The sequence below is a fragment of the Coturnix japonica genome, chromosome Z, assembly GCF_001577835.2.
Source record: "Coturnix japonica isolate 7356 chromosome Z, Coturnix japonica 2.1, whole genome shotgun sequence".
Classification (NCBI taxonomy): Eukaryota; Metazoa; Chordata; class Aves; order Galliformes; family Phasianidae; genus Coturnix; species Coturnix japonica.
In genome coordinates, this window is record NC_029547.1 from 10485395 (window position 1) to 10508703 (window position 23309).

At 34.6% G+C, this 23309-nt stretch overlaps 1 protein-coding gene across 5 annotated transcripts in view; it reads right to left on the reverse strand.

The window, feature by feature from the left end:
* The window catches only part of CPLANE1 (ciliogenesis and planar polarity effector 1), a 56735-nt gene that overhangs the window by 10212 nt on the left and 23214 nt on the right, over positions 1 to 23309 (reverse strand). For 4 of the 5 annotated variants that reach the window (XM_015848461.2, XM_032441243.1, XM_015848460.2 and 1 more), the window contains 23 exons: positions 22352 to 23282; positions 21413 to 21570; positions 20093 to 20229; positions 19766 to 19833; positions 18540 to 18622; positions 17115 to 17183; positions 16155 to 16353; positions 15274 to 15561; positions 14313 to 15050; positions 13357 to 13523; positions 12338 to 12464; positions 11558 to 11612; positions 10320 to 10415; positions 9753 to 9845; positions 7994 to 8106; positions 7568 to 7766; positions 7065 to 7309; positions 5995 to 6088; positions 4549 to 4707; positions 3906 to 3936; positions 3061 to 3192; positions 1798 to 1942; positions 668 to 729 (listed from right to left, as the gene is read on the reverse strand). In XM_015848461.2, coding sequence (XP_015703947.1) covers positions 668 to 729; positions 1798 to 1942; positions 3061 to 3192; positions 3906 to 3936; positions 4549 to 4707; positions 5995 to 6088; positions 7065 to 7309; positions 7568 to 7766; positions 7994 to 8106; positions 9753 to 9845; positions 10320 to 10415; positions 11558 to 11612; positions 12338 to 12464; positions 13357 to 13523; positions 14313 to 15050; positions 15274 to 15561; positions 16155 to 16353; positions 17115 to 17183; positions 18540 to 18622; positions 19766 to 19833; positions 20093 to 20229; positions 21413 to 21570; positions 22352 to 23282 — 4389 coding nt within the window. The remainder of the gene's footprint in view (positions 1 to 667; positions 730 to 1797; positions 1943 to 3060; positions 3193 to 3905; positions 3937 to 4548; positions 4708 to 5994; positions 6089 to 7064; positions 7310 to 7567; positions 7767 to 7993; positions 8107 to 9752; positions 9846 to 10319; positions 10416 to 11557; positions 11613 to 12337; positions 12465 to 13356; positions 13524 to 14312; positions 15051 to 15273; positions 15562 to 16154; positions 16354 to 17114; positions 17184 to 18539; positions 18623 to 19765; positions 19834 to 20092; positions 20230 to 21412; positions 21571 to 22351; positions 23283 to 23309) is intronic. The other variant, XM_015848462.2, reaches the window with a different exon arrangement.

Genomic DNA, 23309 nt, shown 5'->3' on the forward strand with positions numbered 1-23309 from the left:
TTTGTGGCCCTTGGCTGGTCTCTTTCCAGGAGATCCCTGTCTTTTTCGTATGGGGAAGCCCAGAACTGGACACAGTACTCTAGGTAAGGCCTGACCAGAGTATTGTAGGATCACTTCCCTTGACCAGCTGGCCACACTCTTTTTAATGCACCACAGGAAACCACTGGCCTTCTTGGCCACCAGGGCACGCTGCTGGTTTGTGACCAAGACCAAGGTCCCTCTCTGCACATCTCCTGTCCAGCAGGTCATCCTCCAGCCTGGGAAGCATGTGCTTAACCCTCTCTTGGAGCAAGATTCTACATGTGCTTTTGTTAAACCTCATCTGGTTCCTCTCTGCCAACTTTCCGGCCTGTCCAGGTCTCGCTGACTGGCAGTGCAGCCTTCTGGTCTGTCAGTCATATCTCCCAGCTTCACATAATCAGCAAACTTGCTGAGGGTGGACACTGTCACCTCAGTAAGGTCACTGATGAAGACACTGACCAAGCACTGAACCCCAGGGAACATTGTTTGTCATAGTTCTCCAAACAGACTCCTCACTACTGATCACACCCACTGAGCCCAGCCAGTCAGCCAGTTCTCAACCTGTCTCACCATCCACTCATCACTCCCACACTTCCTCAGCTTTGTTATATTGATAATATCCCAAGTTACCTATATAGCAACTTACCTGTCTTTTTCTTCTTTCTTTTTCTGGAGTAATTTAATATCCTTTGAAGTAAGACGACAATGCTGTGCAAGAAAGTATAACAATCAATCAATCTTTTTTTTTTGTATTGCGGCCACATTCCACTCTATCCCTAAAAATTTAGATCTACCTGACATGGGAGTTACTGTTTAAAACACTCTCCAGAATGAAAAACTGTACGTCCTAACCAAGAGATTCATATCTATAAGCTTCAAAGCTCTAAAAATACATTACAATACTGCAGTTTTGCCTTCCATACCCCATATGCTGGATGTATTAATCCTAAGGATCTCAAAGTTCCAGGTGTCCTCACAACTGGCTTCCAAAAAAATCAGTCACTTTCTTGACAAAAACAAGGCAAGGTTTCACTTTGACCTGTTTCCCAGAGTACAACTGTACAGTTTTTGTTTTTATTTTTTTTTAACTAAAGCTGTGACAACCCCCACCTAATGAATTCAACAAAAAATCCAAAGGTCTGTATTTATAGGTTGATTACATATGAAAGTGAGAGAAACAAAAGTAAGCCAGTATACATTTAACTCAATTCACTTATCTCTACACATATATGAAAGACCAGTCCTGGCCAACTCTGTTAGTAACAGCGAATAACAAATCATGAATTAGCAGAACATTTTTGCCCCTTACATGTTTGTTCCTTTGGAGTTAATGAGCTTCACCATGAAACAGTTTATGACAAACCCTACAATCAGGTTACATCAGTAAAGAAATATGGGGAATCATTTGCTGTTGCGTGGTCTTATCTCCTATAGATGTGGAGATTCCCCTGACTCAGTATGTCTTGAGATCCAGAACATATACAGGTGACAAATGCATATTTCATGACCTAATGCAGATATAGAAATAATTCCTAAGATTCTCCTAATCTTACATATATATATTTTTTCTTCATTTATTGCCAGTCATCATTACTGAAGACTGTTGAGTCTCACTGACACAACTACAGCCAATTCCAACAAATAAAATCATATCTCAGTAAAGAGCAGCATTACAATACTTAAATAGGAAAAAATCACCGACAGCTGTTATTTAATCTAATCTTAATTATCAACACTTGTGCAGTACATTTTCTTCAAGATAAGCATTTTTCTTACCGCATTCTTTTTGAAATCGAATGGATTATGTTCTTTCTGTCTCTGTTCTTCCAGTTTCTTCATATATTCTCTCATTCTTTCCTTTTGTTTTCTTTTCATCCATGCTCGTATCTCTTTCTTCTCCTTTTCTGTTTTTTGAGAATGTCTGAAAGCAGAATCATGAATCTTGAGTGTAGATGTAAATGAAAAATGACCTAAAACATCCTTTAATTTGCCAAGAACTACAGCCACATGTGGCATGATAAAAATATTGCAGTTCATTCAAAATTCTCCGCTGAAATCTCCCATCTATGAAATTTTCTTCTGTAACATTTTATTATAAGGACTTATGTGTCTTTATACACAAGTAATTTCCAAGGTATTTCCTAAAGCTTTCCTTCTATTAATTACATTCAGAAAATATGAGAATTGGTACAGTAAAAACTGGAAGTCATATTGCAAGTATCTTTGATTCCTATATTACAAACACCAACTAATAAACAAAACAAGAAACAAACAAAAGCCAAACCAAGCTCCACTTCAAACTAATTAAAAAAACAGATGACTCTATCACCCTTTTTGTTCTCTCCAGCTACGAGCTCCTTCACAAACCTCTTTGTGTATGCCACTTTAAACACAGTAACTCAGAATACTAACAGAACACTGGTATCAATAAATACTAGCAGAACTTTGTATTTAGGGCTCTTCTGAAATACATCATTCATTCTTGAATACTTCTTTAAATTCAGCAGCTGTGTAATAAACATTTTCTCCATGGTACTGCTATAAGAATAGTCACATTTCCAAGAAAATATAAAATTTTAAATTGTTTAATTTTAACAAATTTTAAATTGTTGAATTTTTAGGTATTAAAATACCTAACTTTTTGCAGCCTGTTCTCTTAGTTTCAAGACTGGCACACAGTAATAACTCAATAGTCAACAGAAATGAAGCAAAACAAGACATCTCTAGTAGCTGCTTATCAACTCAATCATAATATACTGAAGCACCATAGCCCTCAAGGGATTTGAAAGTGATTTATTTTATGGCAAAGAGAAATGTCATCTCACTTCAGTGCCTGGTAAAATTATGGGAAAATTTGTTCTGGGAGTTACTGGAAATAGCTGAAAGACAACGCAGTCATAGATCACAGCCAACACAGGTTCACGAGGGAAGGCAATAGGTGCAATGCTTTCTCCTATTGCTTAGAGGATGCGAGCAGTAAGAATACCCAGTGTTTAAATTATTTAACCAACACATAATGAAAAATAACCACGTTACTACCTGGAGATTTTCTTAGCCTGTGTTTTTGGAAAGCCCAGCTCTGTCGGAGAGATGCCACCTTCTAATACAAGTTTATTAACCATGTCAGTAACACCACTGAAACCAGTGATTTGCAGGGGATCTTCTACAGAACTTGAAGTTAGGCAAGGGAAAAAAAAAGTTACTAATTTAAAGTGGAATATGCCGATATGTAAAAGCTAAATTCTTCCTATTACATTCAAAAAGAGAAGTCATGCTGTTTTGTTAGAATGTGTTGAGAAAGTTCTCTTTCCCCTGCATCTCACAATGTTTGCTCAAACAAGTAAAACATTCATGTGTGTAGATGCACTCTTCAAAAGGTCAACCAGCTTCACTGTTACCATGTGCACTTCAGCCAACACTCTCCACAGCACAAACAGGACAGAATGTGCCAGACCTGACTGACATAAAGTGTGTGGCAGTAAACAGAGGTCTGAGTAAATCAGAGGGAATATAGCCCTGGCAAGAGCTGAACACATGATACATTAATTTGAAGAATCCTTTCAGCAAAATCATAATCTGCTACCGCTCATTGCCTCGTACACATCTTCCAGGTTATGTAATCACCAGCATATCTGCTCTACTCACAACAAATAGTTTGACCTTAAACACTTACACAATAAACTAAATCATTAATTTTACTGCTGCACTTCAGGCAAATGTTGCTAACGGCAGCGAAACCCAGTTCGGAAATCCAGTCTGTTAGTTCCTATTTTTTACATGACAGCTCTTCAAAAATTTTCTGGGTACAGCTCACTAAAAGAATTACATGCACTCATTCAAAAACAGTATTTTGCACACAGAAGAAACAATGTTGAAATACTTACCTCTCACTTAGCTTGTCATTTAAATTAAAGCCTGAAAATGAAACAGCCTTTATTAATAAAAACCTTGCACTTGTTCACAGGCTAACAATATATACGTTATGCCCATGGGATAAAATACAAAAATGTTATCGAACAAGATACACCAATATTAAAAGTAAATGAATCCTAACACAGGAATATGACAGAGATTTTTATAACGACTGCTTCAGGAGGAAAAAAAGAGCATTGTTCGGCACTGTGTCACCGTACGAAAATAATACTTAAGCAAATAATTACACATCAGCACAGGGGAGGGATTCAGAAACAAGGTTATTTGTTTGCTCTCAATAAGAGGGTAAATTTGAGTGCAAATATAATACACTGCCAAACTCTCTTGAAAGCTTAGTGATACTGTACTGTCATGTAATATGTAACTCATTATCAACGCACATTCATTAAGCCATTCAAAATAATGCACTCTAGAAAGACTGGAAAGTAAGCTGACTGGAAGAATAATCATCCATAGGAATAAATAGCCATAAACTGCCATTTATCAGCTCAATGGCACTATATAACAGCCATGAGGAAATATTACACCAAGGAAGAAAAGAACTGCTTAGTTTTAAATGGAGAAAAAGAGAATAGCAAACATTTAATGTCATACCCAAGCATGATTTTATGCCATCGGAAAAGTCAGAAGCGGAGTCTGTAAATTTAGCAGAGTTCACTTTCAAAGTAGTATTACGGGTTACGGGACGTTCAAGTTTTAAGCTCTTCTTTTCACCATCCATAACATCTTCAAAAATTATGCCCTTCAAATATTCTGATCCAGTGGAAAAAAAGAGTTGTTAATACACACTAATGAAAAAATACAACCATCTATCTTATATGTTAGTGACGTATTTAGTTTATGTGTCCAGCTTACAACAACTTAGATTTATAACACTGACAGTTTAGTACACTGTTGAGAGATCAGCTGTGACTTCCTACGAAGTGCTTTACCAGAACTGTCATGTATGCTGCAGTCCTGTACATGACAACAAGACTGAACTACGAAGTAATTTGTGTGAGGCTAATGGTCATCTCATATATTTTCTTATGTATGAATGCAGATATAGACATGATTTGTTTCTACCACTTGGCTTTATAGATGAATTTCATTAAGTACATGAGACTATTTAGGCATGACTGTAAAATGCATCTGACATACCTACATTTGCCACGTTGGTAAAGTACAGTAGCTGTAAGTAAATATGTTATCACCAAATCGGAGAGATATGGACTTGAAGGGTGTAATACATGTTGGATGAGGAACTGGTTGGAAGGTTGCAGACAGAAGGTTGTGGTCAATGGCTCTACATGCAGGTGGAGGCCAGTGATAAGTGGGGTCCCCCAAGGGTCAATCTTGAGACCACTAATCTTTAACATCTTTAAGTTGTGGACACCCCACCCCTGGAAGAATGCAAGCCCAGGTTGAACGGGACCCTGGAAACATGATCCGGTACTTGATCTAGCAGTTGGCAGCTGTGCCTGTGGCAGGGGGGCTGGAACCTGATGACTCTTGACATATCTTTCAACCCAAGCCCATTATGATTCCATAATTCTAGGTTGTACATAAAATAAATTATCCAATGTATCTGCTTTAGCAGACAGTTAAGTTGATGTAAGCTTTTAATAAGATCAGAAGATACTACAACTACACAGCCAATAGAGACACATGAACAAAGTACTTGTTGTATATACACAGGGCAAACTGAACTAATTTCATACTAATTTTTTATCAGCAAACAAAGCTGTCATGAGCAGCAATTTTAATTTTTAATAAAATATAAATACACACTATTATCTTTAAAGTCCCATGCTCAGGCCCCGCATTACAGTTTTGGAAAAGATGAAAGTGTACAGACGCTTTCAAATAATTTTTTCGTTGAGGCAACAACCATAATGTTATTCCGATTGTCTAGTTTTGATTTTTTAAAATTCTTCTTCTATTTTTAATTTCTTTAATATTTCAGCAACATTTCTTGAGATTGCATTAAATTTCATTGGTAAGAAAAAATTAAGGTTAATATGCAACCCAAAGTTTACTGTCTGTTAAGTGAGCACATACCATCATCACTGATTCTAGAATCTTCAGAGAACGAAGGATGATCATGAGGGTCCGAATTGTCAGCCGTTTCCAAATCTTCTATTATTTTCACAAGCTATAAAGGTAATCCCAAAACTAAGTAAGAATATAATCTTCAAAGCATTTGTGTCACTAACATAGCAGATATTCACAAAGTTTGCTTTAAATATTTTTTCTTCCTCTGAATCTTAGGAACATTACAATGGAACAACCTTATTCAAAACAAAGAAAATAATTAAGCATCATAGTATCTAAAGTAGAATTATCTATTTTAAAGAGCTTTATCTTCTTGAACACCACTTATTAGCTCTGTTAATCCTGTGAGAAGACAACATGTTAAAACACACTGTCTCTTACTTTCTAAATACCTGAATTTTCCTAGTATATCTTATTTTAAAAAAACTAAAACTAAAAATATTTCCACACTCTTCCTAAGCCAGAAGCTTCCTGAATTTGAAAAATAGTATGTGAAACTGATTAATCTTTTTGAGACATTTCAAAGTGCATTGTTTTTACAAAGAACAGGACTCAACACTCATGTCTAATACATAAAAGTTATTATAAAGTATATGATAAGTTGTTATGTACTGAAGGAAGGGCAAAAAGAAAATCAGTTTATTTTCACAGATCATGATTTGGCTAAGTACTCAGAATAAGGTCTGATATTATATAAGATCTTACTATATAAGATCATGTGAATGCACTATGTCCAAAATGGATTTATTTTACTTACAAATTTACTTTCACAAAGATGTTAAAAGTGCAAGTATTTTATGCTATCAGCAGAAACAGTTCCCAGAATTAGTCACTTAATATTCTGGGGGAGCAAAACTTTGCCAAACCTTTCTCCTGCTAAGCCCATAACTTTTTGCTATTCCACAGCTACAAGGGAAACAAATATACCCTTCTGATTTACTAAGAACATCACCATTTCAGCCAGGCTACCTACCAGGCTTGAAAGTGTATTATTCCAAGATAAAAGTTTTTGTCTTTAGTTGAAGGAAGTAAACTGTAAACCATTTCAGAAACAACAGTTAGTAATCTGAACTCACCTGTCTGGTATTTCTGAAGTCCTTCTCCATATTTTTTGTTACATTCTGCAGTATACGTAATTGCAAATCTATTTCCTGATGCTTTACGGACAAGTATTTTTTGTCAGTTACTTTCGGCAGCAGACGCGTAGAAGGGAAAGCTCTTGTATCCTGAAGTTCTGTATTCCAAGTTACACTTTCTCTAGCAGAATCTGTCTCTTTATGTTCCTTTTGCTTTTGGCTTGATACATCTTTGAGATGATTGTCTTGAAATAAAAGAATGGATCAACATCCCTGAATGAACTGTAAGCATTTAAGTACTGCAAATAATTAGACACAGCTATGGCATATTTTAGCAGTCATGTATCAGTACAAACATGTCAAATGTACAAATGTTTTGATGTACAAAGCAAAACAAGCAGGAACTGAGTGGGAGAAACGCTGAGGGTATTCTGTGAGAGGGTAAGAATACTATAATTATAAAAAGGACAGCTTTTTTAATGGTTTAAAAATAAAATGTTTACCTTTCTTCTGTAGCAGCTCAGATGGAATTGCATTAGTAACAGAAGCTGCTGTGTGATGAAGTTCTGCAGTAGATGGAATTTCAAACTTCTCATTTTGCTCTGTAGTAACTATTTCATCTGCTGATTCAGGTACCACATGTAAATCATTAAGGATGTCACTGCCTTCAATGTCAGTCACACTGACATATCTATGTTTAGTCTAAATAAAAACAAGATGATGAAGAATTACATAGTATTTGTTTTGAGCAGTACATTTTCAATCATTTCCTATGCTTGATCTTTGTAAGAGTTGAAAGAGATTTCTTGCTTCAGAGACAGAACCGCAATCTTCCATATTCTATAACTTACTTATCCAGAAATGAAGAATGCAGATTCATGAGATAAGACAAATGGTATACTTGTAATTAAACCACATGCACCACTAACCAAATCAGGTACATCAGACAAAGATGATGGTAGAAGTCTCTCCTTCACTTCACTGGAGAATCCCAGGTTTAAATACAGGTTGGGTGATGATAATTTAGGGACACGAGGTGATTCTACAGAAAAAGAAAAATGATTAATATTATATTTACAGTAAAAGCCACGAAACTGGACAAACCACTTGGTCTTCATTCTCGGAATAATAAATACTTTGATTAGCTGTTCTTTTATAAATGAAAATACAGTGTGTTGTTCAATAGGGGATCCTAGATCCTCTAGAAAGGCAGTGAGACAGAAAGCCCAGCTGAAGTGCCTTTATACCAATGCACGCAGCGTGGGAAATAAGCAGGAGATGGAAATGCTGCTGCGCTTGGAAAGTTATGACCTTGTTGCTATCACAGAAACATGGTGGGATGACTCCCATAACTGGAATACCACCACTGAAGGGTACTGGCTCTTCAGAAGGGATAGGCAAGGTAAGAAAGGTGGGGGAGTTGCCCTCTGTTTCAAATCGTGGGTGGACTGTGAGAAGCTCCCACTGAGAAACAGGTTGAGAGCCTGTGGGTTAGAATTAGGCACAGGACTAATGAAGGCCAGCTAGTGTTAGGGGTATACTACAGGCTGCCTGATCAAAAGGAGACTTCTTGCTTCAGCTGTGGGAGGCACAGAAAGGACAGTGAGGTAGTTGTCCCTCTCTGCTCTGGTCCCATTTGGAGTAATTTATCCAGGTCTGGGGCCCCAAATACAAGAAAGACAGCTGCTGTAGAGGGTCCAGAGGAGGGTCACAAAGATGACCAGGTGTCTAGAGCACCTCCACTACAAAGACAGGCTGAGGGAGTTGGGCTTGTTCAGCCTGGAGAACAGAAGGTTTCAGGTTTACCCAATTGCAGCCTTTCAGTAACCAAAGGGAGACTCTCTGGGAAGTCAGGTCTAGTATTAAGTATGGAGGCTCTGCCTGAGGCAGGGGGAGGTGGAGATTCATGACCCTTGAGGTCCCTTCCAACTTGGGCTATTCTGTAATAGGTTTCTTCAAAGTTTGGTTCAAACAAAATCAATTGCTATTTAATTATTTTTCATTAATGTGATAAATCAGCAGAGAAATACTCAAAAGATTAAAATTGGAGCAGCATGCTGCAGTATAATTGCTAGTTAGGAAAAAAGTCTGCTTCTTGACTTGATCCAATTAAATGACAACACTTTCCATGAAACATCAAATAAATAAATTATATTTGCAATGTGCACTACATATTAAAATATTTTTCCAAATGGAGCAATGTTGTTGAATTTTCTAAAAATGAAAAATCAGTACATTTGTGTAGTAGCAGAGGGAAAGTTCTTAGGAAATAAGAAAATAATATAACGTTTTATAAGTTTTTTGGAGAATAAGGCATAAAACAAAATACATGCTTAGCCTCAAATCATCATTACTTTCAATTTTGTATTCTGCAAAACGCACCAAAATTTGACATATCACAAAAAAAACTGTCAAAATTGAGCATCAGTTAAACCACTGTAAAGCCCATAAACATGTCTCATAACACAGACACAGAAGCATGGATAGACTGTACTAGCTAAAACATATCAATTTGTTGCATAAACAGTATTGATATTACTTGATGTTTGGTTGAAAGAAATAGAATAAATCAGAATCTTATCAATATCCTACGTATTAAGTTATGTCATACAAAAATACATTTTAAATAGCAGTATTTTTACAGTTTTCCAAAACAATCAATGAAATAAAGAAAGCTTGAAACCATACCTGACACAGGAACAGACACATCTGACTCATTTTTTCCAGTGTCAGAAATCTCAGTTTCAGTACTGATTCCAATATCCTTATGTGATTTGAGCACTTGATAGGAAAAAGAAAACAAAATGCATTAATCTAAGGAAAGACAATTATGGCATGATCTGAATGTACAATTCTGATTTACCAGCCCATAATCGAAGGAAAGCTGGGGGGAAGAGGTAGGAAAGCAATTTCAATCAAATGTGTGTCTAAAATGTGTTTCCATAAAAAATAATGTAAGCTAAAAGGAGTACTCAGAGTAAATCAGAACACAATTGACATACTGAAAACAATCACGTCACACAATCACAACAGTACTGCTTTTAGTTACAATTATTTAGTTATTATTTTATAATTTACATTCCAATATCTTCTTTTTATATATACATATATGTTTTTTTTTGTTGTTTATTTATTTATTTATTTTTTAATTTTTATTTTTTGAAACAAAAAGAGATAAAAAAATTACCAAATATTGCAATTAACTAGAAAAAATATCAATAAATGGTTGCTGCAGCATGTATAGGTAACATTTACCTGGGTGAGTGTTTGTACTTGCATCTTGAGTTTCTGCTATGTTTTTATTTGTAGAAGCATGTAGCTCTGGAGTAGTAACTGCCTCTGTTGCTTTGTCTAAAATGAAAAAGTAGCTGGCTATAAGTAGTGCATGAATTAGAAAAAGTAATCATTTTAGTTTAAAACTAAGGGCCCCAGCAGATGTTCCCATGCATTCTGACGTTATTTGAAGTATATTTGATAAATGATAGCAAGAAAATTTGCAATACCTGTCTTCTCCAAACATACACCTGTACAGAACCTTACAATTTTACAAGACTAGGTTTGGTTGTGTAATCTTCAAACCAAGTAAACTAATAAGCTGAATAATTAATTTGTTTCAAAATTTAAAAGTAGGGGGAAATATTTATGACATGAATACATTTATTTGCTTACTGATATTTTTACAGATCTTTGCATGACAGAATTTGTCTGAGACAAATTTCAGAGAATGGATTGTGTTATTTTTGTCTGGTAGGACTAAACAATGTGCTGAATTAATACAATAGAAAGAAGCAGATCTTTCTATAGTCATTGTCTTGTTTTTCTGAGCTAGAAATACTGCACATTGTTTCTTTTCAGTGTAAGAGTCTTAAATTTCCCATAAGTAGAAGATACTGTCAAATAACACTGGAAATATATTTGAAAACAAATAAATCTGATTTAGAATTTTTAGTGTATATTTAAAGATTTCTTCTGATTAATCCCATGAATAAGAAATCACTATGATCCATAGTTACTGAAATTCAAACAATATACTCTTTACTCCTTCCTGAATTTTACTGCTTATAGGTGTAAATAAAATATCAACCCCCACTCTCAAGGAAACTTCCTGAATTTTGAGGAGAATCATTCTGAATTAAGAAGTAACTGGGGAGCGTAGTGATACAATTAGTGATAATGTTTTTAAGCGAAAAGAGCATAAATATAGATTCTCCACACACCAATCCCATAAAACTGACTATTCCAAAAGAGAACTGAACATTTGTGCAGCATTCTGAAAGGACTTTCTAATTTTCTGGGAAATGATCCTATATATTATTATTATTATTATATTATAATAATATATGCAATTCAGCTTGTATTTCTAAAGACTACACAGTTTGACTTTTTGATATCTTTTGATTTGGCCTTAACATGGAATTTTGCTTTGATATCTAATAAACTTCTGTTCCTTGATTTATTAAGGCAGTCAGTGTATTAAATGTACTTGTACTTGCCCATGGGAATGAAAGAATCATCTTGCAGGTAAGAGGTGCATTTTGTTTCTGGATCCTAATTTAAAAGAAAAAAAAATATATAAAAAATAAGTTCCAGCCACAATGAAAGGTTTTGTTGATGCAGTTAATTTTCTCACTATAAGATACGCTATCCTTGCTGTATCATAATTACTATTTTCTAGCCCTGGTGAGATTCTCCAGTAGCTGTGCTAGACAAGTCTCAAAGAAGGTATATTATGGACCAGAACTAGAGCCTGCTGTACTGGGAAGTAAACATCCTGGTTTTCAATCTGATATTGGCAACAATAAACTCAGAAGATGTTGAAAAGATACTAAAATGGCCTATGTGAACAACAGAAGTGTATAAACCAAAGCCTGCCTTGAGGAAGGGTTTGTCTTCTCAGTTACTTGGATAAAACAGAGGTGAGAGTTCTTCCTCCTTATCCTAACTTATACTGTCATCAATCAGCTTCATGTGAAAATGTTTGGGATAGCTGTCCTCATATTACTGACATGCAGAACATTTTTTAAGTGATTGGTGCCTACATGTGTATTTACTTTAAATGTCAAAATATGCTATTCTGACTAGGAAAGTTCACATCATGGGAGAAACAAATGCATCTCTGTAATTCTTTTTCCATTATTAATTCTTTTTCCTTCCTTACAGTAAATACAAAGATGTTAACAAAGAATATGTACTGTTCCTAGCCTGGAAGAAATTTCTTTTTTTTTTTTTTAATACTTGGAAAAGGCAAAGAAAAGAAATAAATTCTACAATACCACTTTTGTTTCAACAGCCATCACTGTATCACTAATATTGATGATGGAATCTTCTGGACAGAAAGACACACTTCGTTTCTCCTTTTCCACTTCCTCCTTCATTTGTTTCTTATCACGCCTCTTCTGTCTGCCAACACAGTGATTATAAATAAAAGTTAGAGCTGCTTCACAATCATAAGAATACCCGCTGTTTCTTGAGTAGAAAATACACACTTGAAACAAAGGTTGAAATGATAAATGAAACTGCTGCATACAGATTAGTTCAAAGGACAATTCTGCCTATGAGAAATGCATCTAAAATAATTGCAAGAGCTCATAAAAACATTCACCAACCAAAGCAAAATGTGTTAAGAGTCAAGTAAGATAGTCATATCAAATACTGCAAACTGAATAATATGTAACTATATTTTGTGTATTAAAAAAAAAAATATCACTGCAACACAAAATGCCTGTCAGGAAACTTTAAGAAATACTCCAGCGAGACATGGACTTCTGTTATCAGTAAAAATTTCTTATTAACTATTTTACTGAAAAGTTGAAATTTTCTTTAGAATCTGATGAATACATTATAAGACTGTAGCCTTCAGAATTTCAACTGATAATATCAAAACAGGTTTTCTAAACTACAGCTGCAGTTATTTACATACCATATGTTCCTAACCGTACAGTGAACACTTAGTCTGCCCATCTGTCTGAGTTAAAAACATCATAATCTGAAGCAAGCATTCTATTCTAGATGCAGTGATGTCATTATGCCTTCAAAGGAAGGCACAGATAAATGCAGGGAGGTAAAAGGAAAAATCTCAAAAGTCTCATGTAACACAGCTAGCAAAAAAACAAAGAAAAAAAACTTTTCTGCTGGAATTCTGATGGACACATTCAGGACTCGTTATCAGAGCCTGTATTTGAAAATGTAGTAAAACAGTGCAATCCTTTCCGTCCTAAAGATTACTACCAATCATGATGACCTGCAGCACAGTCTCTTCAAAATGAAGACCCACTGTAAAAGTTTGGCTTGCCTTTTTGTACTCTTTTGCACATCTCTTGGTTCAAACGGTTTTAAATCAGTTTTTAGTAACTGCATAGGCTTAGTTTGGTCCTGCCCAAAGGAAGAACTGGTCACATTATGGTGGTAGTAGTATTGCTCAAATGCAATGAGATCTTGAGGTGGAATAAGTTTTGGCACCTGAAAGTTCAGAAAGAGAAGAAAAAAATGAAAAAGTAACATAATGAGGGGACCCCAGTCACACTGCATGAATATAGCAGGTCCTGTTTGTATCACAGTTATAGAAACACAGTTAATTTTTGGAAAGAATGAAAATGTAACAGCAGAATCAGAGGCAATGTGTAAATGTGCAAACTGTTTCCATTAGACAATGTAAAAGATAGAAATTTTCTCTACAGAACATATTTCCTTAGTATATGCATTTTTTTACATATCAGGCTGAATATGAAAATAGGGAGCATAGACAAATCTTGAAACATTTCTAGGAAAACATTTACATCCAGCTGAAATGGGCGAGTGTATGAGATTCTGTCAGAACAACATGTTTCAAAATATCAGGTTCACAGCATCCAGAAGACAAAGTTTTCATTCCAAGCCCAAAAGGGAAAGGAAAACGCCTACAGGGCATTACATTTGTGCCCTATATAGAACAGAATTTCTTACTGCTTCCTTTGCAGTTCTGTAAATAATTGTATTTAACTTTCTGTAAAAACAGAAGTGATTACTTTTTGTGACAGAAATGTTATTTGTCATTTTGAGCCAGTACGTTCTTTAAACATATCAGAACCAAGCCTGCTTTACATTAACATTCCAATATAAAGGTACCTCAGTTCCAAACTCTCTTCCATCAGCTGGATTGAAGACTTCGAGATTCCATAAAGTGGAAATACTAACAAATATTTGATGAATTAGAAATCACGATACTAAAAACTCCTGCAACTTAGAAAAATGTATAATTAAATCCAGTACCTTCTTTTGTTGAGGTAAGTTGGCATGGAGCAGTGATATTCCTGTGTGCTGTAGTGTTTCTCTGCAGTCGGTCTCTTTTGTTACAGGTTTAACAGGTATTAAAGCAGTGGTGATTGGTTGTTTTATAACTTGTGGAAGTCTAGGTACTGGATCAAGATTCAAGTGCAGTAGAGGAATACCAGACAGGTTGTTGGTGATCATTGTATTGTCCATTTTCACATTACCAGAGAACTGCTGCTCAAGTGAAATTTCTTGTTCTTCATACTGACTTGAACATAGGTGTTTGGAAGGAGGCTTATTCACAGTTTCTGCCCATCTTTTCTCTTCCCCCTGAATTTGTTTTGAGATCTCAGGTTTAGATCTACTCATGTTCACATGTGCTGTAGACTTACTCCTTTCTTGGTATAACGACTGCTGGTTCCATAAAGAATTTGATGAATTCCAAGCCACTCGTAGTACCGGGGGTGGTCTTGCAAAAGTTGATGACACTTCTTTTGGATGTAAAAATGCTGGTTTTGAATGATAAACTGATTCAAGCTTAAGCAAAGGAAACCCATCTGAGTAATTCCTGTTTTTTTCAATAGGGATAAACTTGGGTGCTTTCTGAACATCTGAGGAAGGAGCCAGGAGATGAAATGGTTTGATGGGTGCTGAAGAATGCAAATCTTGTGATGGTGGCATAAACCCTGCCTCTCTGCTTTGGCTTTCAGGAAGACTTAAAGAAACATTCTGCTGATTCTAAATCAGAAAGCGAAAAAAAAAGAAATGCATCTGAAAGCACAGTGAAATAGTTCTGATTAACTATACATGCACAAAAATATGCTTGTTTTCTGTTTACACTTGTTTTAGTCTACAGTAATCAGTACAAAAAGATTTACTAATTTAACACAGCAGACAACAGATATACAGAAAATATAGAGACACATTTACATCTTCAAAAATGACATACTGATACACCTACTTTTGTATGGACAGAGTTGCTTTCATCTCTTAAACTATCTGTTGGTTGAAAATTTGAGCTCTTTTGATCATGTTTTCCTCTATTATCTTCAGTGGACAGTTGCGTTTTCAGAGAAGCACCTGCAGAACATGAAGGTCTTCCAGAGCCATTGACTGCTGCAGGGGGCACAGGCTGGATTCCTTCCAGGTGTGCACATTGATACTGTTGCAAAGTTTGTTGCACATTTGGCAGGTTAACAAACGATGACTGCACTATCTGCATTAAACTCATGAAGTTGATTTGCTGTAGCTGCGCACACAAAGGTAACATTGCAAACACATGTTTAACAGGGTTCCTGACAAAATACGTATCATCTCTAAGCCATGTTCTAATAGTCTGCTATCTTATCAACATAAAATATACAGTATCAGTAAATAAATTCCGTAAGTTTCAATGAAGACTCATTTGTAAGACTGCTTATTGAACTGAACTGGAAATGCACTAAAAATCTATTGTAGACAGGTTTTGCTAACGTAAGACAAATTCCTTCACTTCTTTTGTGAAGTTTAGGTAAATGTAAGCTATGTTTCAATGTGTGAATAAAAATTAATTGCTAGCACAGCTATGAAGTTATTCCAGCTTCAGAATCTTTCCTAATCTACACAATTGGAGCACATTGAACTGTTTGAATTAGAACACCTTCAGCTTTTCATTATTTTAATAATTTTCTTGAATAAAAAACAAGAGCTAAGTGTAAAATACATTTTCACAGTAGTTACCTGGAACTAGAAGTCATTTTTTAAAACAAGCAAACAAATACTTTAAAACAGTAATTATCCCATCTGTATGTTAAACACCATTTCATACTGTGAACAAAGTTTTCAACAGTGAATTGCTCTCACCTGAACTAACTTAAACATTTCATCTTGGAGCATGTGTCTGACAGTTTCTGATGTGTTCTGTTTCTCTTCTGTTGTGACTTCTTTCCTGATGTCTTTGTCTTCCTTTTTTGCACAGATTGAAGTACTGGAGATAATACTTGATAAACTTGACACAGCAGCAAGGGAAGGCTGACCGTGACTTACAGAAATCTCTATGTTACTTAAGAATGGAATGAAAAGAATAAAATCGCAGAAAACTTATAGTATGTTGTCTTAAATTAATCTACAAAATATCAATATCTTGATTTATCTAAAGTGTAAGTAACCTGATGGGAAAATATAATGATTAACACTGCACAATCTTCACTGGAGAGTACATATGCCTTTTTTTCCTAGTGCTTCCTAACATCGTGAATGAAATGTAACTGTAAAGGCATAAGATCTACAGTTTTCAGTCACAGTGAGTCTGAAACATTGGCTTTTCTAGAGATACAGAAGAAAACAATGCTGTGACAGAAAAAGGTCCTGTTAGTCATAAAACCAAAAAGGTAAGAGAAAATGGAGATGGACATTATTAGCTGAAATATAAGAGATGGCAGATATACTTTCACTTAAATGACTAAGCGTGCCTTTACCCATTTGGATAATTAAAAAACAACAATAAATCTGCAGACTACAAAACAAAACATGACAAAGACATACCAGATGATATTAAATAGTGTATTTTTCCAACTACTCAGAGATAATTATATCTTATTACAGGTACTTTACTTTAAGAAGTTTGATTCATTTGACATCTGGTAAAAACTGCAATAGTATGTGATTCACAAGGATTATGTCATGAAAATGTTCCAGAAAATTTACTCAATACTACAGCTTTCAGGTACAAATATTTTGCAATCAAAGGTAAAAATCATGTTACTTGAGACTAAAAATTTAACAGCATTTTTAACTGTATAAAACATCATAGGTTTACCTTACCTGGGAACCTCAGAATTTTGTTCTAAAGAGAATGACTGAGAAATGGTGCTAGCAGCAACCTCGGTCATGCTTCAAAATAGAACAATAGAACAAAATACAAGTATTGTAAAGGCTAGAGTAATTTGTTGTGCTTTTTATTTTTTCCCCATTTTATGTACAAACAGGTTTATATATTTCAAGCAATGATACCTGAAAGCCACCTTATCAGAGCTATACTGATCTGAATTGCTTCTATTATTGCATTATGCTGCAACTTGAGCTGGTAAATATTGACATTCAAGTTTGTCTCCCTGGCAATCAGAAACTGAGTCAAACAAAAGCATGGAAAAGGTTCTGACTGTTCACACAAACAGCAGGCAAAAAGACAGGTTGCTCTGAGCAGTCAGAAGAAGAGAAAATCTAATAAGCAGTACAGTTAATATTAGCAATTATGACCCCAATCTGCATTCCTAAAAAATAAAAAAAAAGAATGTCAGAGTCATAAGAAAACGTTTATTTCCCTAAACCTGGCCATTTTTGAGTTCTTAACAAATATTATACATACAGAATATGGATTTATATGCAATTTAAAATAAAGTCAGGTACTGTGTATTATTGACAAAGGTTTCGTTATGAGAAACAAATTTGGTGAAGTCTTAGAGAAAATTGATTAAAATAATAAAAAAAAAGTGGTTACATTTCTCATTAATTGAAAAAGATTCCAAACACCAATATTCTTCATAGCAAACAAAAAGCCTTGCATTATTAGAATACAGTTTCTTCCCTTGGAAAGCTTCAAAGAAATTAAACTAAGCATTAATCAACTCGAACTAATGATGTGACAATCAAGCTTATGGATTGTTTCTATAAATTTATATACATTTTATTTTAAATGTAAAGATATCTTAAAATATACATCTAGCTCACGTTAAATTTAAAACAAGCCAAAATTGTACATTTCTTGAATTTAGGTTATGTAAAATATCTCCCTCTCTCCCTCCCTATATGTATGTATATATATACCACCTATGTACATTTTCATCATTTTCTTTTAAATTGTTTAACAAATTAACAATTAAATTTCCCATAATAGTAACTCTACCCTGTACTTCGTCTGAAAATACTACTCCAAATTCAGAGAAGAATTTTCAGTTTGAAAACTTCTCCAGTTATATACTTCAACCCAAAAGAAAATACAGCCCTTACCACAAACCATGACTGTATTACCTGCTCATTTCTAAACTAACCATTAATCCACCCAGCTCCTTGTATATGTTAAATGCTATTCAAGGAAATAGAACATGACTGAAATTTTGTTCCAGTCTATGAGTTTGCTCCTACAATTAGTAACAACCCATACATATTTGACTGAATCCCATAATTAGCAAAACTATTTTAATTGTTTTTTAACAAAGGTGAAGGGAAATTAGAAAAAAAGTCTCTCACACATTCTGTTCAGCCTTTCTTTCCTCTGCTTTTTTCATCTTTTGGTCCTCTTGTAGACTATTTACAGCTGAATTAAAGATGTTCTGGAATGCAAAAAAATCAGTCTGAACTTGTAAATTTTTATATACCCTTTCTGCTTCAATGAGTTGTTATTTTATTAGCTTCAGTTAAACACATTTTTCATTAAACAGCCATTTAAATAAATTTGACAAAAATAATAAAATTACACACTTATCAGAGGACAGTTGTAGCTTAGGTATTTGGAGACACCCTAATAATTCCACCCAAATGTTTATTTATTTATTTATTTTAATTGGTTATTATTTGTTTCTATTTTCATGTTTGTATCCAAATGCAATATCCTGGAAATCAAGTCTGCTAATCTTACGCCTCCTATTAAGGATGAAAATGGGGAAACAAACTTTATATAAAGAAGCTATGCACAAACTAAGAAAAACATCCAGGACTTCATATATGCCACAGATTCACTGTAGTAGCATGCAGTAATACATAGTGGGGAACTGAAAATCACAATTCTTTTACTGGTTGTAATTCTATTAAAAGCACTAAATCCAGAGTACTACAGGAAAGTAAGCTGATGCTGTTGCAATCCACATTTGTTCATAACAGTTCTTAGCCCATTTCAAAGACAGGAGACTTTTCTCAGAAGATGATGCATGAGAACAAGGCTTATTTATGGATCTAAACTGACTTTTCAGACCCCAACAAATAATACACCTTTATACATTTAATTTAGAAGCAGGTAAGCAAGCAAACAAACAAGTCATAAAGGTCATTACTTAGTCACCCTGTGACAACTTCCAAGCCATAAGCTGTAATACAGCTAGCTATGGTAAACAAAATACATATAAAATTCTTTTAACCAGAAGACCATCCGTTTGGGCTTTTCGGTTGCTTTTTGTTTTTGTTTTTCTGTTTAGTTTACATATCTGTGTGTACATATCTGCGCATACATAATGGTAGATTTTTACACACTGTGGTGCACAACCTTTTATGCAACATAGTTATAAATCTGTACAGATAGGCAGACACATACTGAGTTTTATAAACACTGAATCAATATTGAAAAGCATTTAGAGTAGATCTCACTTTACTACTGTTCAAGTACTAATGATTTTTATTATTGATTTAAATAGAAAAGAATTCCACCAAGACCTAAATTCTAAATTACACTGAGGAATTCTCTACACAAGACAATAACTTGCCTTTCCAGGTTTGATCCTGACAGAGCTATTGGAGCTCTTTGGAGTTTCAAATGGTTCCTCAAAGAATTCTACAAAAAGAAACAAAATTGTTCTAAATCAGAAAACTACATGACATACAGTACTGTTATACAGCTTCTGTCAGCTGGTTTACATTAGTCCACTTTTTCCCTATTGGGGAAGAAAAGGGCTTGAGACATCTTCCAGCAAATTCATAGTTTGTGCTTTTACTACTGATGTGGCATGTAAGGAATATATAATTCTACTTAGGCAAAGCTCCCACTGTTTGCTACATGTACAACAGTACAAGAATATAGCATAAACACAAACCTTCAATTTGTGATGTTAAGTCTGACTCCTCCTGAAGAAATGGCTCAACTTTACTAAGATCTTCAGTCACATGAGGTAGACAACAATTCCCATGTTTAATTTCCTTCTTATCAAAACATTTTGATTTTGTAGACATGCTGATCATAGGAATTAAAAAAGATATTTAACAATGAAAGTAACTTAAATATCAGACTTAATTTAAATATATTGTCCTTCTCAGACTGCAGTATAACTGAAAAATAAACACTGCTGCAAAATAATCATATGAAGTTCCCCTATGAATTTTACTTAAACTGAGATAAATACTATTTTTTTGAATAGTGGTAACATTTTACTGACATTAATGGGACAGCCCTTGAGATGGTCTTTGGAAACATATAAACAACACATATGACCTACCAAAAAGAAAATGGAAGGCATAAATTGCTCTGTGACTTTAAAATAATCTGTCTAAGATACATTTATGTCCCTCACAGAAACTTCCTTTATGATAAAAAATAAAATTAAATTTGTAGGAAACACACACCAGTGTCTTCAAATACCAGCATCTGATCTTGCATTTCTTTAGTATGGCAGCAGATGGAGGTAAATGTTACAAAAGCCATCAGTTCATAGAATCTCTATCTCCAGAAGTGTTTAAGATAGTAAGAAATACATATTTACTCCTTTTTCCAGTTTTCTTTCTGACATACACATCAACCTAGCTAGATTAAGAATCCAGGGAAAAAATGAAAAAAAATAAACAAAAACAAAAAAAGCCAAGAAAAACCAACATTGTGAAGTATCATCTCAGCACAAGTAAAGAATGAAGGTTCTCTCTCTTCCTATACAGTTTGTTATTTGAGAAAACAATGTTATTTATTAAATCAAAAATCCAAACTGCATTTCCACATTGTTACCTGTATAAACAATGATGTACATTTCAATTCATATGCATCTTATTTGCTACCTAGAGGTATGTCTAGGGAAGGTAGATACTTAGTCCCATTTTATCTTTTTCTCAATTACAGAAGTTCTATAAAGAGTGAAGTCTTGCAACAGTTTATATGACATTATTCAAGACTTCACCTTCCAACAGTGTTATTTATGTTTAAACAGTAAACATAAGATTTTTTCTAAATATTATGAGAAATAAAAGGATCACAGAATACAATATCAAAAACATTAAGTTCTTGTGAATATTTATTGTAAGAGATTTGGTCGTTAATTTGAGAAGAACTGTCACAATTGTGTGATTTATGAGGCATAAAAATGTACATTCTGGATATCTTCTGGATATCTGGATATCTCAACTGGAGTTCTTAGATAAAAAATAATTACCCAAAACCGTCTTCACAGAGGATGTCATAGGCCTGTACATTATTGACATCAGCTGGAGGACTTGCTGAAGTGCCTTCATCTACTCTGTATTTTCTCTCAGACGTAGGCTGAGCTTCTGATAGAGGTGTAGATTCTTTCAGACATTCATTACTTGTATTCTATTAACAACAGAAAGGAAAAAAAAGTTACATAATCATGCATACTTCAAAGCACACTTAGTATTCTGGCAAAAAGTTGTAAGTAAAGTATATATGGTAATTGCAAGAAAACAGAATATGGAAACCAAATACAAGTCAAAAATTTCTCTTGATCTGTGAGAAAAGACCTTAAAAAACCCCACAAACCTCTCCATCCAAAGCATTTCATGTAGCCTTAATTAAAGAAGGAAAATATTCTAGCTGCACCCAATAGGAAATAAAGAACTACTGTACCTGACTCACCTGGCAAATCTCTTTTTCTTCAAATTCTCCAACTTTAACAGTGTTAGCTGGAAATTCTAAGTTGTTCACTTTTCATGAATCTATATTTAGTCAAAATACAACTGTGCTTTCCTTTATGGACAAATAAGCTTGCATTCAAGTTTCCTTTGACAAGCCATTCTTTAATTATTTGTCTTGTTTTTCCAATACTCTGTAACCAATTTTGGCTTTCTTTACATAAGAATAGACACTGTGATTTAACTTTTAAGCATTCACTTAAATACTGTGATAACTACCTAAACAATCTTAAATATGACTTCTAAATGAGGATTTTCATCTTCAACTGAAGTTTTTCCAGAATTCTGGTACTCATGTAAAATATCTATTTTCTGAACAACTCCCCACTTAAAGACTATTGATCAGTACTCCTTTTCTTACCAAGAATCAAACTATAAGGTAAAAGATGTGTACAACTCTGTTTGCTGGCATAAAGTGATTCTTATTCCATCCCTTTTTTTACCTTAAATGTTACACTCCTTGCTTGTTTTCCATCTTTGCACAACTGTTCTAACAGCCATAAGGAAGTAATGACAGCAGCTGCTGATGTTTTCACACGTATCATTGGAGGACCTTCCTCTATGGAATCTTGTTTCTTGGAACCATGCAGCAGTCTCCTGTCAGACCATCTGATCATCCACTCAAGTAATCTTGCAATATTGCTAAATTTACCTGTCAGTTCTATTGCTAGTTCTTCTCCTGGTACAGTATCAGGAAAATGAGCAGTTTTGTACACGTATTTAGAAGTTGTCAGAGTTTGTAGTGTGCAGGAATTATCTTTAGGAACAATCTGGCTTGCTGATGCAATAGTTACTTCTTGATTGTCACTCTGAGCTCTGTAAATTGAGTTGCGTTTTAAACCAAATAATCCTTTAAGTTCTTTGTTTGTGTTATGCACAGAAGGTTCTGCTGCCTGTATAGTGGACTGTACAATGTTTGGATTTTCCAGAACATTTTGGCTTATACCGTGGACAGAAACTGTTTCAGGATTGTAGGACGTCAGGGTGACAGTATAGCAAGACCCTGCTCTAAACACACTTTGGCTTCTTGTTTTGGCTTGTCGACGTTTTAGTGTTGTATGAATCTCAAAAAAGAGAGAGTTTAATTCATGTTTTTGAAGAAGTCCAGAAAAGCTTGTAAGAAATGGAATTCTGTGGTCATTGTACTTTAACAGATCTTTCTCAAGAACATAGCTCAGAAAGAGCTCTAGGAAATTAACATACTCTTCATCATCACGTTCAAATTCCCATGCACCGACTACAGGCAAACTATACTGATTCTGAGTGTCCTTTCTATATGCCTTCTCCATATGTTTTGTTTTTGAAGTAAGAACTTTTGTCTTGCAGGTAGCATTTTTGCTACCTATCTCTCCTTGTCTCTGATATTCACTTTCCCTGTTAGACAACAAAGAAAGAGTTAAC